Source organism: Agelaius phoeniceus, chromosome 38 (genome assembly GCF_051311805.1).
Source record: "Agelaius phoeniceus isolate bAgePho1 chromosome 38, bAgePho1.hap1, whole genome shotgun sequence".
Lineage (NCBI taxonomy): Eukaryota > Metazoa > Chordata > Aves > Passeriformes > Icteridae > Agelaius > Agelaius phoeniceus.
In genome coordinates, this window is record NC_135304.1 from 1,874,631 (window position 1) to 1,890,646 (window position 16,016).

Genomic DNA, 16,016 nt, shown 5'->3' on the forward strand with positions numbered 1-16,016 from the left:
CCTCCTCTCCTCAGGGAAAAAGGGCAGGAAACTTCCCCTCCCCTCACTGAAAGAGGGAGGAAAGTCCTCCATCCCTCACGGAAAAAGGGAAGAAACCCCTCAATCCCTCATGGAAAAGGGCAGGAAACTCCCCCTCCCCTCACGGAAAAAGGGAGGAAACCCTTCCACCCATCATGGAAAAGGGCGGGAAACTCCCTATCCGCTCACGGAAAAAGGGAGGAAATCCACCCCTAAATGGAAAAAGGGAGAAAACCCTTCCAGCTCTCACAGAAAAAGGGAGGAAAGTCCGCCATCCCTCAGGGAAAAAAGGGAGGAAACCCCTCCACCCGTCATGGAAAGAGAGATGAACCCTCTCCACCCCTCACGGAAAAGGGCGGGAAACTCCCCCTCCCCTCACGGTAAAATGGAGGAACCTCGTCCAGCCCTCACGGAAAGAGGGAGGAAAACCCCTCCACCCTTCACGTTAAAACGGAGGAACCCCCTCCACCCCTCACAGTAAAACAGAGGAAGCCCCTCCAGCCCTCATGGAAAAAGGGAGGAACACCCTCGCCCCCCTCACGGAAAGAGGGAGGAACCCCCTGCACCCCTCACGGCTCCCGCACAGCTTCAGAGGGGCAGGAAACTCCCCGCTCCCCTCACAGAAAAGGGAGGAACCCCCTGCACCCCTCACGGCTCCCGCACAGCTTCAGAGGGGCAGAAAACTCCCCGCTCCCCTCACAGAAAAGGGAGGAACCTCCTGCACCCCTCACGGCTCCCGCACAGCTTCAGAGGGGCAGGAAACTCCCCGCTCCCCTCACAGAAAAAGGCGGGAAACCCCCAGACAACTCGCGCCCCGCCCCGCGCATGCGCAGTACCAAAAGGAGCTCCCCCCCCCATCCCCCGCCCGCCCTCCCCTCACGCTTCCCGCCGCGCGCACGCGCCCCACGCCCGCCGCCCGCCTCAGCCGCTGCCGCCGCTCCGCCCTCACCGCTCCCGCCGCGTCCGTTCCTCTTTCCTCCCGCGGCTGCTCCCCGGTCCTTCCCCGGTGCTTTCCGGTACGGCGGCGGGCGGTAGGGGCCGGGCGGGGCGGCGGGGGGGGAGGTTGTGAGGGGGAGGGGGAGCGGCGCGCGCCGGGGTGGGCGGGGCTGCGCGTGCGCGGCCGTTGCGCCAGGGGGCGGTGACGCCGGGGCTGCGCATGCGCAGTGGCTCGGTGAGGGTTTGTGGTGAATGTAGGATTTAATTTCAAATTACCGCGACTTAAATTAATGGGATTTGAGGGGTTTGTAGGGGTGTGAGCAGCCCTGGGCACCCCTCATAACCCGTGGGTGTGGGAGCCACAGAATCTTCCTGGATCCCCCCGTTTTTGTGTGCCCCCACCCCATCTAAACAGCGGTGTGTTTAGAGTATGGGCAACAAATAAATGGCAGAACCTATAAATAAATAGCAGGGCGCACAAATAGCGTGTAGAGATTACAGCGCTACGGGTGGAGGGTGTTATAACCCCGGCTGGGGCTGGGGGTGCCCCCCTTTGTGGTGTCCCCGTTTGTGGATTCCCCCCTTTTATGGGGTGTCCCGTTTTTGGAATGTCCCTGTTAATGGGGTACCCCCGTTTATGTGTCTCCGTTTTTGGGGTGTCCCCGTTTATGGGCATCCTCGTTTATGGTATTCCCGTTTACGATGTCTGCGTTTACGGGTACCCTCTCTTAAAGGGATGTCCCTGTTAAAGGGGTGTCCCCGTTAATGGTGTCCCCATCGTGTTTGGGGTGTCCCCGTTAATGGGGTGTCCCTGTTTTTGGGGTGTCCCTGTTAGTGGTGTCCCTGTTAATGGGATGTCCCCGTTAATGGGGTCCCTGTTAATAGGGTATCCCTGTTAATGGGGTGTCTCTGTTAACAGGGTGTCCCCATGTTTGGGGTATCCCAGTTAATAGGGTGTCCCCGTTAATAGAGTGTCCCTGATAATGGGGTGTCCCTCCCGTTAATGGGGTGTCCCCGTGTTTGGGGTGTCCCAAATAATAAGGTGTCGCTGTTAATTGGGTGTCCCCATTAATAGGGTGTCCCTGTTAATAGGGTATCCCAGTTTCTGGGGTGTCCCCCCGGCAGTTTGGGGTGTCCCCCCGGCAGTTTGGGGTGCCATGGGGGGCTCCTCCAAGGACAAACAGGACATTTATTACCGGCTGGCCAAGGAGGGCAGTGTGGGGTGTCCCCCATTAGCGGTGTCCCCGTTTCTGGGGTGTCCCCCGTTAATGGGGTGTCCCCCGGCAGTTTGGGGTGTCCCCCGGCAGTTTGGGGTGTCCCCCCGCAGTTTGGGGTGCCATGGGGCGCTCCTCCAAGGACAAACGGGACATTTATTACTGGCTGGCCAAGCAGAGCAGTGCGGGGTGTCCCCCATTAGCGGTGTCCCCGTTTCTGGGGTGTCCCCCGTTAATGGGGTGTCCCCCGGCAGTTTGGGGTGTCCCCCCGGCAGTTTGGGGTGCCATGGGGCGCTCCTCCAAGGACAAACGGGACATTTATTACCGGCTGGCCAAGGAGGGCGGCTGGAGAGCCCGCAGCGCCTTCAAACTGCTGCAGCTGGAGCAGCGCTTCCAGCTCCTGAGGGGTACGGGGGAACTGGGAATGGGGAATGGGGGGATTGGGGGAAATGGGGGGATTGGTGGGATTGGGGGAGATTTGGGGAATGGGGGGAGTGGGGGAGATTGGGGGAATTGGGGAATGGCAGGAGTGGGGGAGATTGGGGGAATGGGGGGAGATTGGGGGAATGGGGGGAACTGGGAGGGACTGGGGGGATTGGGGGAAATGGGGGGACTGGGAGGGACTGGGAGGGACTGGGGGGACATGGGGAATGGGGGAACTGAGGGGAAAGGGGGGGGAATCAGGGGGAGTGGGGGGACTGGGGGAATGGGATGGAATGGGGGGACTGAGGGGAATAGGGGGGAATGGGAGAACTGGAGGAGTGGAGGAATAGGGGGGACTGGGAGGGACTGGGGGAATGGGAGGAATGAGGGGAGCTGGGGGGGACTGGGAGGGAGTGGAGGTGAATGGGGGGAATTGGGGGTGGGAAAATGGGGGCCTGGGGAAATGGGGGGATTGGGGGTGAATGGGGGGATTGGGAGGGACTGGGGGAATGGGGGAGTGGGGGGAACTGGGGACACTGGTGTAACTGGTGTGACTGGGATCACTGGTCTAACTGGTCTAACTGGTTTAACTAACTGGTGTAACTGGTGTAACTGGTCTCCCAGGGGTCCAGCGGGCCGTGGACCTTTGTGCTGCCCCCGGGAGCTGGAGCCAGGTGCTGAGTCGGCACCTCAGGTGGGACTGGGAGCACTGGGGGAAACTGGGGGCTCTGGAGTTACTGGGGGTACTGGGAGCACTGGGAGCACTGGAGTTACTGGGGGGCACTGGGGGAAACTGGGAGCACTGAGAGCCCCAAACTGGGGCTCTGGCGGTGCTGGTTTTGGGGTCCGAGGCTGGGAATGGGAGCACTGGGAGCCCCAGCTGGGGGCACTGGGAATCCTCCTTTGGGGTCTGGCACTGCCAACTGGGTGAACTGGGAGGACTGGGAGGACTGGGAATCCCGGTTTGGGACTGGGGGGCTCAGGGAGGTTTGGCTGGGGGTCCTGAGGGTCTGGGGGGGCACTGGGAGGGTCCCAGGGGGTACCCAGCCTCCCCTGCCCCCCCAGGGGCTCCGAGGGCTCCCCAGCCCAGGTGGTGGCCGTGGATCTCCAGGCCATGGCGCCGCTCCCGGGGGTGCTGCAGATCCAGGGGGACATCACCAAGGTGGGGACACCCCCCAAAACCCCCCTCTGAGCCCCCCCCAAACGTCCTGATCCCCCCCAAACCCCCTGAGCTCCCCCAAAACCCCCTCTGAGCCCTCCCAAACGTCCTGATCCCCCCAAACCCCTGAGCTCCCCCAAAACCCTCTCTGAGCCCCCCTGACCCCATTCCTCCTCCCAGACCCCAATTAATCCTCCAGACCCCATTTACCCCCTCTAGACCCCATTACCCCCCACCCAAACCCCATTTCCCCCTGTGCCCCCTGTGCCCCCCAGAGCCCATTCCTGACCCCATTCCTGACCCCGTTCCTGCCCCCATTCCTGACCCCGTTCCTGACCCTGTTCCTGCCCCTGTTCCTGCCCCCATTCCTGACCCTGTTCCTGACCCTGTTCCTGCCCCCGTTCCTGCCCCTATTCCTGACCCCATTCCCCCCGTGCCCCCCAGGCCCCCTGACCCCAATAACCCCCCCAGACCCCATTAACCCCATTCCTGACCCCATTCCTGCCCCCATTCCTGCCCCTGTTCCTGACCCCATTTCCCCTGTGCCCCCCATTTACTGCTCCCTGATCCCGTTTCGCCCCCAGACCCCATTCCTGAGCCTCTGACCCCATTCCTGACCCCATTCCTGAGCCTCTGACCCCATTCCTGACCCCATTCCTGAGCCTCTGACCCCATTCCTGACCCCATTTCCCCCCCATGCCCCCCAGGCCCCCAGTGTTGCCATGGTGACCTGGTTCAGGAGGTCCAGCATGGTGACCCAAGGCCCAGGGTCACTCGGTCCAATGCCACACACACCAATGTGGTGGACAGCAAATGGCGTTTATTGAGGGGTCTCAGGGGCATTTATGGACTAAGGGGTTTCTCTACGTCAGAAAGGGGTTTGGCTGTACTTTCTAGGGTTAGGATGGAGTGGAAAGTTACTGGCATCTATAGGTTAGGGGGGGCTACATGTTTGGCTACATTCCAAGGGTGATCCTTATCTCTGGGCAGAGGGGCAGAAGGATTCCTGTAATTTCCCGTCACAGCCCGAAATCTTCCGAACGCCTGTCCCTTACCTACCACACTTCCCCCCCCTCTTTCACAGGTGAAGCACTGAAATGAGGTAGGAGGTTGAGATCTGACTAGGGAAAAGGGTCTTGGGAAACCTGAGTAAGTTTCTGCCAGGCAAGTCTCTGGTGACTGGCAGCGTTCCCTGTTGGATTCACAGGAATTGTGGCTGTCCCATGAACAGGATGTTAGCCCGTTCTATGCGGGCCTGAACGAATGAGACCAGCTTGTTCAGCAGGCATGGCCCAAAGGTAATAGCTAAAAGCAGCATTGCCAATGGACCTATTAGGGTAGAAATTAGGGTGGTTAGCCATGGTGATTGATTGAACCAGGATTCGAACCAGCCCTGTTCAGCTTCTCTATCTGCTTTCCTTAGGTTTAGCCGATTTCTCAGTTCGGCCATGGAGTCTCTGACGACTCCGGTGTGGTCTGCATAAAAGCAGCATTCCTTTTTCAAGGCAGCACACAGGCCCCCTTGCTGCATGAGTAAGAGGTCCAGTCTTCTCCTGTTTTGGAGGATAATCTCTGAGAGTGAGGAAAGGGATTTTTCCAGGGAAGAGATGGATTTCTCGATCCTTTGCAAGTCCTCATCAACTGTCATCTGCAGTTGTGCCAGTCCCTGATGTTGTGTTGCAAGGGCCGAGATGCCTGTGGCAGCGCTGGTAGCTCTTAAACCGAGGAGCATTGCGATGGTGACGCCTGTTATCACCTCTCGTTTGTAGAGCCGGTTGGGTTCCTCAAACAAGCGGTACACCTCTTCTTCTTGGCGATACAGGACTCTGGGGACAATTAGAACTTGGACACAAAAGTCAGTAGAATGGTCAAATTTGTCAAGGAGTACACACGGGCTTACCCCAGATCTGTGACAGACCCACATTCCCGATGCAGCTGGGATCACCCACTGGAACTTCCCTCCCTTAAGTTTGACGAATTCCTTGCAGACGTTGCCCATCTGCTTTGCCAAGGTTGCATTGCCAAAGCATTTGCCCTGGCCCGTAACCTGACTTAGGGTGATACCTCTCCGGGGGGCATCCCATCTGCATTGGTGTGGATTGTTTGACTTAGAGAAGATGAATGGGAGATCGAAGGCAACACCTTCGTAAAAAGGGGGTTGTGCATCATAGCATAACCAGCATGATTCTGTCAAGTTCGGGTTGGATTGGTTTAACGATAAGAAGGTAGCATTTAACACGCTTAAGAATGGACTGGAGAGGGTTGGTTTGGTTAAGAGATCGGATGGGGAGGCTAGTTTCGACCTCTGTGTTTTGTGGCTAGAACTACCGTTAGCTGCGATCTCTTCCCTGGGTCTGCTTACTACTAGAACCGGGTTGGGTCCGGCTGATTGGGATACTGAAGCTGGGAGTCTGATAATTTGTATGTTCGCCCAGATGCTGCGGTTAGGGAGATGAGCATACGCTGTCCACACTTTACCTGTGGCCCAGGCATCATGGGTGGGCTGCAGGATTGTCATTATATAACCTGTGCAAGTGTGCTGTTTCAAGCCTCCGGGCATAAGCACATACCCATCTCCGTCATATTTTGGTTCGATACAGCCATGTGGAGTGTACTTAATTTGCAGGAACTTATCCGGCTGTTGAGGCGTCCATCTATTGCTTATCACAATAGTTTCACACCCCCAATGTCCACAATATCCATGCCCTGGGTAATTACAATAACTTTTTCCTGGGTTGGAAGCAGGGCACCAGTACATCCCAAATACTGTTGTCTCCTGAAATCTGGGGTGCCCTGTATGCATGGGGAAAATGTCTTTTAACCTGAACTCGAAAGATGGGGTGTCGGCTGTAACAATTTCTTTGATGACCCCCTCACCTGAGAGATGGCGTAGAACCCACCTGAATGGCTGGTGAGGGTAATGTTTTGTGTCTGCTTGTCCTCCGCCTACTAACCCTAGAAACAAGATTACACAGAGATACCGTCGCTGCTTTAATTTTGATGGCGCGAGCTTCTCAGGTGATGTCGGGTTCCTCGATGGCCTCTCTCTCTTTCCCAGTAGTGGGGCATTTGAGTTTCGGGGACGTCCAATGATCCAGTCCTGCAAACAAAGTCTCTCAATTCTCATGAGTTTCCCTATGAAGGTCTGGTTTGATAGATTTATGTGGACACCATTTAATGTCCCTGTCCTTTTTAACAGCCGCATATCCCCGCCCCGTGAGCACCAATCTCCAACCCTGTTCCCACTCCCCTAGTTCATTTTTGATCACCACCCGTGGGCCTTCCTCTAGCGCCCGAGTGGCCCAGTGTCTCTGAGCAGGACTGTTTGTTTCGTCCCCCCTAGGGAATTGATTTAACGCTAGCAGCGCAGTTGCCAGCATGCGCGCCTGGTCACCCGGGGGAATGGCATTGGTGAAGCCTTCTGCCTTTGCTAGCACTTCCAGCTTAGTTTTCAGAGTCTGGTTTGCTCTTTTGATGATGGCTTGCCCGGTGCTGTTGTATGGGATGCCATGCACCAAGGCGATGTTCCATTTCGAGGCGAATGCTTGGACTACCTTTGAGATGAAGTTTGGGCCGTTATCTGTTTTGATCTGTTTTGGAACTCCAAGCCATGCCATGGCTGTTAGCCAATGTTGGATGGTCGCTTTGGAATCGGTCTTGAGATGCTGTGTGGCCACAATCATGCTGCTGTACGTATCTACGGTAACCGCGAGCCACGCTCGGGGTTTCAACAGCTGGCATTGTGTAAAGTCTGTTTGCCATATTTCTGAGGCTTTGAGGCCTCTGGGGTTGACGCCACTCGACCACAGTGGCGACTTCTGGCAGTGGGGGCACGTAGCGACGATGTGCTTTGCGTCCGCGGTAGAAATCCTGCACCTTTTCTCAAGCGCTTTAGCTCCGACGTGAAGGGATTCGTGCAACTGACGAGCTTCTTTCAGTGTCCATACGCCCTTTGCGGCGGCATCAGCCTTGTCGTTGCCTGTTTGGTAGAATCCCTTGACCGGGTCGTGGCTGTTGACGTGGATGACTGATATGGTGCCTTTCCGTGAATAGAGTGCTTCCTCCATTGGAAGCGTAGGTTGGGCCGCTGGCTGTTCGGGAAGACAATGGAGAAGGCGAAACGCTCCTCGTCGTCTTCGTGCAGGGGAATAGAAAAGAAGCAGTCTTTGATGTTGAGCACTGCACAGGGTTGTCCTTTCGGTATCACAGAGTTCATGGGCAGCGAAGTTTGCACAGGGCCCATAGGCTGGATTCTCTTGTTCACTTCTCGCAAGTCGTGCAGGAGACGAAAGCATTCACCAGATCGCTTAGGTATTACGAAGATCGGAGTGTTCCATGGACTCGTGGAGGGTTCTATATGATTCTTGTGTAATTCACGGCTAACTAACTCAATGAGAGCAGTCATTCGAGGCGTTGACAAGGGCCACTGTTCGACCCACACTGGGTCGGCTGATTTCCAAGTCAGCTTGATGGGCAATGGCGGGTACGCGACAGTGGCCCTTAGAATAAATTTGTCACCCTAACATCCAGCAGGGCTAGGGCATCCCTCCCTAGCAAGGGTGGGCAGTCCGACATCACATATGCAGTGAGGGTGATAGTTCTTCCCGGTCCTCTCTCGGTGCAGAGGGTTATTGCCACTGGTTGGGTGCTCTTGTGGGCTCGGGACAGCCCTCCAACTCCGCCCACCATGGGGGCTACTTCTAGCTTCCATGGTCGAGGCCAATGTATGTCTGGGATGACAGTGACATCTGACCCTGTGTCCACCCAAAAGGGAAGGCAGATGGCCGAGTCGTCGGAGCTGTTGTGGAGACGACACACTGCCCACACGATCAGTGGGTGTTTCCCCACCTTCGCGGCGAAGGCCACCCATGGGTCCTGTTCCCATGCTTTCATGGCCAAAGCCACCCAGGGGCCTCGGCCCCAGGGAGCTGTTCTTGGTATTCCTGAGGTGCAGATGGGTTCGATTGAGCCTTTGGCTGGGAGACAAAGTTGGTCATTCCCTGAGGGGGTGGAGGTGGTGGGCATGAGAGCCCTGTGCCCCATTGGGCGTTGCTGTAGCTGGGCCACTGCATGTTCCAGGTGGGAGGAGGCTGGATACGGCCCGGCTGCCCCCTCCCTCTCCCGTTTCCCTGATGCCTGGATCTGCATTCCTTAGCTAAATGCCCTTTCTTTCCACATGCCCAGCATGGTCCCCTAGGTCTCCCCTGGAGTGGTGGAGCAGCTGCTGGTGGGCGTCCTGACTGGGGGCAGTTTGTTGCCACGTGCCCAGCTTGGCCACACTTAAAGCATGCCATGACACTTGTTATTGCAGTGTGAACTGCTGCCTGAATGGGAGCTAGGTGTTCTTCCTTTGCAACATGTCTGATCATGGCAGCTAGATTAGACCCCTGCGGCAGTGATCTTAAAATGTCCTTGGTGGCTGAGTTGCATTGCTGGCGTAGGCACTCTGCCAGCACAGGACCCTTTGCCTCTGAGGGTAATGTTGAGGAGTCCAAGGCAGCCTGTAAACGATCCACAAACTGAGTGAAGCTTTCACTCTCACTCTGCTTTATTGTGGACCAAGGCGACGGTTTGGCTATTACTTTGGAAGCAACACGGATGGCTTCTCGGGCAGCACGGGTTGTTGTCATAACCTCATGTGCCCGCAAGCCCTCAGCCTGTGCCTGAGGGGTGATCATTGTAGGGTCTGTGCCCATTAGCCTCTGTATGCTGGAGCCGTGCAGTGGATGGTCTGCCCCTGTTACCAGGGCCAGCTGCTTAATACAGTTATCCTCCCATTCCTGCTTAAAAACGATCATCCCTGCCCCATCAAAAATCATTCTGCAAGTCTGCTTAGTATCAAAAGGTAACATGTCATCCCCTCCAAAAACGCTGTCAATGAGTGTGGAAACCATGGCAGAATTAATTCCCCTATCTGCAATTGCTTTAATAATTGCCTGCACGTCTTTCGGGTTTACCGGGGAATAGGTCCTTTGATTCCCGCCGGCTCCCCCCACCCGAACCGGGAACACCAGTTTCGCCGACGGAGTCCATTCAGCACACGCTATTTTTATTTTCCGCCAGTCTGTAAGCGGAGTTCGATCTTTCTCCGATATTCCCTTCACCCATGCAGGAGCGCTGTGGCTAGTGACCTTGTATGCCGCTGCTCTCCTTCTGTTAAAACCCGAATCCGAGTCGGAACTCCCTGATCCCCTCTGGAGCTCGGAGCTCGAGTCCGAGTCCGAGCCGGAAGTCGACTGCCCGGACGTTTCCGGGCTGCTCTGCGTTTTTCTCGGGCCCCGACCCCGCCCCTTCTTGCGGGGGTCGGGCCGTTCCCTCCCCCTGGGGTCCCCCCGCCTCCTGCTGGGGGAGGTCCTTGCCCTATAAGGACCTAAAGTGAACTGAGCGCTCTGATTGGCCTTACGCTCCTCCGCAGGGGCCGCCCCGTCCCCCCGCTCGCCCGCGCATGCGTTGTTAAGCAGGCTGACTGCATTTCCGCCCCCCGTGTTCTCCTTTCCGCCCTGAACACGCGGTTCGGCGCCATTTTCAAACGCATACGGAGGGGGTGCGCTTTTATCCACCCCTTCGGGGTCCGGCAATTTCGCCGCCTCCCGCACTTCCTCCGTTAACCCCGCCAAAACGCCCGTGCGCGTTCCCCCCCTCTGATGGTGAAGCTCGGGGGAATCCGGCGCTCGCGGTTCCGCGGTGCCGATCTGATCGAAGCCCTCCGCGGTCTGCGTTGCCGCGCTCACCCCCAACTGCGGCGTGGCTAATAACCAAGCCTGCGCGGCTTTCCAGGTCTCCTGCTCTTCTCTAGCTTTCTGCAGAGCCTGCACGACTCTGCCCCATGACTTTAGAGCTTTCCCTGAGCCTGAGGACATCGTTTCCTCAGCTAAAACCTTTGTACAAGTATCCCATATCTCCGAATGGAGAATATCCACCGCGCTATCGCCCCCAGCTTAATAAGTCTCGGTATAGCAAGACATAAATCTTTTCGCTTACAATCAATCCCCCATTGAGCATGCATCTGAGTTACGACCTTCGCTATGGCTTCCATGGTCCACGCTGCTCCGGGGGCGTCCCCCCGCTGCACTAGGCCTGCTGTGCAGCCGCCGCTCCCCTGTCCGGGCGAAATCCCCAACTCCGGGCGCTGCGATGCTCCCGGGTTTCGGCACCAGATGTCGCCGTTACCGGCGTGGGGACCTGGTTCGGGAGGTCCGGCACGGTGACCCAAGGCCCAGGGTCACTCGGTCCAGTGCTACACACACCAATGTGGTGGACAGCAAATGGCGTTTATTGAGGGGTCTCAGGGGCATTTATGGACTAAGGGGTTTCTCTACGTCAGACAGGGGTTTGGCTGTACTTTCTAGGGTTAGGATGGAGTGGAAAGTTACTGGCATCCATAGGTTAGGGGGGGGCTACACGTCTGGCTACATTCCAAGGGTGATCCTTATCTCTGGGCAGAGGGGCAGAAGGAGTCCTGTAATTTCCTGAACGCCTGTCCCTTACCTACCACACCCCAGATCCTATTAATCCCCCTGCCCCCGTTCCCCCTGTGCCCCCCAGACCCCATTAACCCCTTCCTGCCCCCATTCCCCCCGTGCTCCCAGACCCTATTAACCCCCCAGACCCCATTCCTGACACTGTTCCTGACCCCCCTTCCTGCCCCCATTCCTGACCCCATTTCCCCCGTGCCCCCAAACACAATTAACCCTTTCCTGCCCCCACTCCCCCAGACCCCAATAACCCCCCCGACCCCATTAACCCCTTCCTGCCCCTATTCCTGACCCTGTTCCTGACCCCATTTCCCCTGTGCCCCCCATTTACCCCTCCCTGATCCCATTTTGCCCCCAGACCCCATTCCTGACCCCATTCCTGACCCCATTCCTGCCCCCATTTCTGACCCCATTCCCCCTGTGCCCCCCAGGCTCCCAGACCCCAATAACCCCCCCAGACCCCATTAACCCCTTCCTGACCCCATTCCTGACCCCATTTCCCCCGTGCCCCCCAGGGCCCCAGACCCCAATAACCCCCCCCAGACCCCATTAACCCCTTCCTGCCCCCATTCCCCCCGTGCTCCCAGACCCTATTAACCCCCCAGACCCCATTCCTGCCCCTGTTCCTGACCCCCTTCCCCCCGTGCTCCCCAGACCCCATTAACCCCCCCCAGACCCCATTAACCCCTTCCTGCCCCCGTTGCTGCCCCCCAGGCCTCCACGGCTCAGGAGATCCGGCGCCACTTTGAGGGGCACCCGGCTGACCTGGTGGTCTGTGATGGGGCCCCTGACGGTGAGTTTGGGGGGGCTGGGCCTGAGGGGGCATCTGAACCCCCTAAAAACCCCAAAAAAACCCCAAAAACCCCCCCTGACCTCCAAACTGCCCCCACAGTAACGGGGCTGCACGACCTCGACGAGTACATCCAGGCCCAGCTGCTGCTGGCAGTAAGTGTGGGGGTTCAGCCCCCCAAAATCCCCCCTCCAAAACCTCCTGGGGACCCCCCCAGAGCCCCCCCAAACCCCCCCAAATCCCCTTTTGGGCTCTCCCCTCCTCCAGGCACTGAACATCACCACCCACGTCCTGAAGAAAGGCGGCACCTTCGTGGCCAAGGTGAGTCCCTGAGGGGATCCCCCTAAAATGAGGGGGGGTCTGGAGCCTCCCCATCCCCAAAAAGGGGGCGCTGACCCCGCTGCCCCCCCAGATTTTCCGGGGCAAGGACGTGACCCTGCTCTACTCCCAACTGCGCCTCTTCTTCCCCGACGTCACCTGCGCCAAGCCCCGCAGCAGCCGCAACTCCAGCATCGGTGGGAGCCCCCCCAAACCCCCGGGGAGCCCCCCTGAGTTTGGGGGACCCCCCCTGAGTGTGGGGGACCCCCCCCTGACCCCCTGATTTGGCAGAGGCCTTCGTGGTGTGCCGTGGGTACAGCCCCCCCGAGGGCTTCGTGCCCAGCATGGAGAATCCCCTGCTGGAGCCCGAGGCGGGTGAGCGGCACCGGGGGCATTCTGGGGGTTCCTGATGGGATTTTGGGGGTCCCTGATGGGATTTTGGGGTCCCTGGCAGGATTTTGGGGTGTCTGGGGGTCACTGGGAGATGCCTGGGGGCATTCTGAGGGGTCCTAGGGGGGACCTGAGGGTCTCTGCTTGGATTTTGGGGGGCATTGGGAGGTGTCTGGGGACATTCTGAGGGGTCCTGGAGGGGATTTTGGGGGTTCCTGATGGGATTTTGGGGGTCCCTGATGGGATTTTGGGCATCCCTGGCAGGATTTTGGGGTGTCTGGGCGTCATTGGGAGGTGTTTGGGGACATTCTGAGGGGTCCTGGAGAGGATTTGGGGGTCCCTGATGGGATTTTGGGGTGTCTGGGGGTCACTGGGAGGTGTCTGGGGACATTCTGAGGGGTCCTGGAGGGGATTTTGGGGGTCCCTGATGGGATTTTGGGCATCCCTGGCAGGATTTTGGGGTGTCTGGGGGTCATTGGGAGGTCTATGGGGACATTCTGAGGGGTCCTGGGGGGGATCTGGGGGTTCCTGATGGGATTTTGGGGGTCCCTGATGGGATTTTGGGGTGTCTGGGGATGCTTGCGAGGTCTCTTGGGATATTTTGGGGCTCCCTGAGGGGATTTTGGGGTCTCTGAGGGCCATTGGGGGATCCCTGTTGTTTTGTCGGGGGCAAATGGGGCCCCTGAGGATTTGGGGTGCCCCAATGCCCCTCCCTCCCATCGGATTTGGGGCGCCCCAATGGTATTTGGGGTGCCCCCCAATGGGATTTGGAGTGCCTAATGTTATTATGGGTGCCCACAGTATTTGGGGTGCCCCCAATGGGATTTGGGGTGCCCCCAATGTTATTTGGGATACCCAATAGTATTCGGGGTGCCCAGTGGTATTTGGGATACCCAATGGGATTTGGGGTACCCAGTGGTATTTGGGGTGCCCCCAATGGGATTTGGGGTGCCCAGTAGGATTTGGGGTGCCCCCAATGTTCTTTGGGGTGCCCAGTGGGATTTGGGATACCCAATGGGATTTGGGATGCCCAATGGGATTTGGGGTGCCCCCAATGGGATTTGGGGTGCCCAATGGTATTTGGGATACCCAATGGTATTTGGGGTACCCCCAATGGGATTTGGGGTACCCAGTGGTATTTGGGATGCCCCAATGGTATTTGGGGTGCCCCCAGTGGGATTTGGGGTGCCCCCAATGGTATTTGGGGTGTCCCCAATGGGATTTGGGGTGCCCCGTGGGATTTGGGTTGCCCCCATGGGATTTGGGGTGCCCCCAATGGGATTTGGGGTGCCCAATGGTATCTGGGGTGCCCCCAATGTTCTCTGGGGTGCCCCCAATGGGATTTGGGATACCCAATGGTATTTGGGGTACCCAATGTTCTTTGGGGTACCCAATGTTCTCTGGGGTGCCCCCCATGTTCCCTGGGGTGCCCCAATGTTCTCTGGGGTGCCCCCCATGTTCCCTGGGGTGCCCCAATGTTCTCTGGGGTACCCCCCATGTTCCCTGGGGTCCCCCCAATGTTCTCTGGGGTGCCCCAATGTTCTCTGGGGTGCCCCCAATGGGATTTGGGGTGCCCCAATGTTCTCTAGGGTGCCCCCAATGTTCTCTGGGGTGCCCCAATGTTCTCTGGGGTGCCCCAATGGTATTTGGGGTACCCAATGTTCTCTGGGGTGCGCCCATGGTATTTGGGATACCCAATGGTATTTGTAGTGCCCCCCATGTTCTCTGGGGTGCCCCCAATGGTATTTGGGGTGCCCCAATGATCTCTGGGGTGCCCCAATGTTCTCTGGGGTGCCCCCCATGTTCCCTGGGGTGCCCCAATGTTCCCTGGGGTGCCCCAATGTTATCTGGGGTGCCCCCCATGGTATTTGGGGTACCCAATGTTCTCTGGGGTGCCCCCAATGATATTTGGGGTGCCCCCAATGTTCTCTGGGCTCCCAGGGCTGGCCCTGTCCGGTCTCTCGGGCCCCTCCAGGGTCATCGTTCCCTTCGTGGCCTGCGGGGACCTGAGCGCCTTCGACCCCGACCGCACCTACCCCCTGCAGGTAGGGACTGGGAATGGGACTGGGACTGACTGGGGAAACTGGGACGGACTGGGGGGACTGGGGGGACTGGGATGGGAAACCGAGACTGGGCAAACTGGGGAAACTGGGAATGGGGAAACTGGGAGGGGAAACTGGGAATGGGAAACTGGGACTGGGAAACCGGGACTGGGGGAACTGGGATGGGAAACTGGGGAAACTGGGAATGGGAAACTGGGGGGACTGGGAATGGGAAACTGGGGGGACTGGGAAACTGGGACTGGGAATGGGAAACTGGGACTGGGACTGGGGAAACTGGGACTGGGGAAACTGGGACTGGGGAAACTGGGACTGGGGAAACTGGGAATGGGAAACTGGGATGGGAAACTGGGGAAACTGGGAGGGGAAACTGGGAATGGGATAGGAAACTGGGAATGGGAAACTGGGAATGGGATGGGAAACTGGGATGGGAAACTGGGAGGGGAAGCTGGGACTGGGAAACTGGGATGGAAAACTGGGAATGGGCAAACTGGGAATGGGAAACTGGGAATGGGCAGACTGGGAATGGGATGGGAAACTGGGACTGGGATGGGAATGGGAAACTGGGATGGGAAACTGGGACTGGGGAAACTGGGGGGACTGGGAAACTGGGAATGGGGAAACTGGGAGGGGAAACTGGGATGGGAAACTGGGGAACTGGGATGGGAAACTGGGGACTGGGGGAACTGGGATGGGAAACTGGGGAAACTGGGAATGGGAAACTGGGGGGACTGGGAATGGGACTGGGCAAACTGGGACTGGGAAACTGGGACTGGAATGGGAAACTGGGAATGGGAAACTGGGAATGGGAATGGGAAACGGACTGGGATGGGAAACTGGGACTGGGACTGGGGAAACTGGGAGGGGAAACTGGGAATGGGAAACTGGGAATGGGAAACAGGGGGGACTGGGATGGGAAACTGGGAATGGGGAAACTGGGACTGGGAAACTGGGACTGGGAATGGGAAATTGGGAATGGGGAACTGGGAGGGGAAACTGGGATGGGAAACTGGGGATGGGAAACTGGGACTGGGGGAACTGGGATGGGAAACTGGGATGGGAAACTGGGGAAACTGGGACTGGGAAACTGGGAATGGGATGGGAAACTGGGACTGGGGAAACTGGGAATGGGAAACTGGGACTGGGGAAACTGGGAGGGGAAACTGGGAGGGGAAACTGGTGGGGGGAAACTGGGACTGGGGAAACTGGGACTGGGGGAACTGGGATGGGAAA

The 16,016-nt window shown here is 58.1% G+C and overlaps 1 protein-coding gene across 13 annotated transcripts in view; it reads left to right on the plus strand.

Annotated features, from left to right (window-relative positions):
* Positions 1-16,016, plus strand: part of FTSJ1 (FtsJ RNA 2'-O-methyltransferase 1) — a 29,975-nt gene that overhangs the window by 12,458 nt on the left and 1,501 nt on the right. For 6 of the 13 annotated variants that reach the window (XR_013180200.1, XR_013180201.1, XM_077172383.1 and 3 more), the window contains exons 1-11: positions 883-1,024; positions 2,262-2,277; positions 2,440-2,575; positions 3,216-3,285; positions 3,657-3,753; positions 11,940-12,018; positions 12,118-12,170; positions 12,283-12,336; positions 12,428-12,530; positions 12,625-12,708; positions 14,665-14,768. Coding sequence is in view for 11 of the 13 variants with exons in the window: in XM_077172383.1 (XP_077028498.1) it covers positions 2,455-2,575; positions 3,216-3,285; positions 3,657-3,753; positions 11,940-12,018; positions 12,118-12,170; positions 12,283-12,336; positions 12,428-12,530; positions 12,625-12,708; positions 14,665-14,768 (765 nt within the window). In the remaining 2 variants the exon portion in view is untranslated. The other 7 variants (XM_077172392.1, XM_077172386.1, XM_077172385.1 and 4 more) reach the window with 7 other exon arrangements.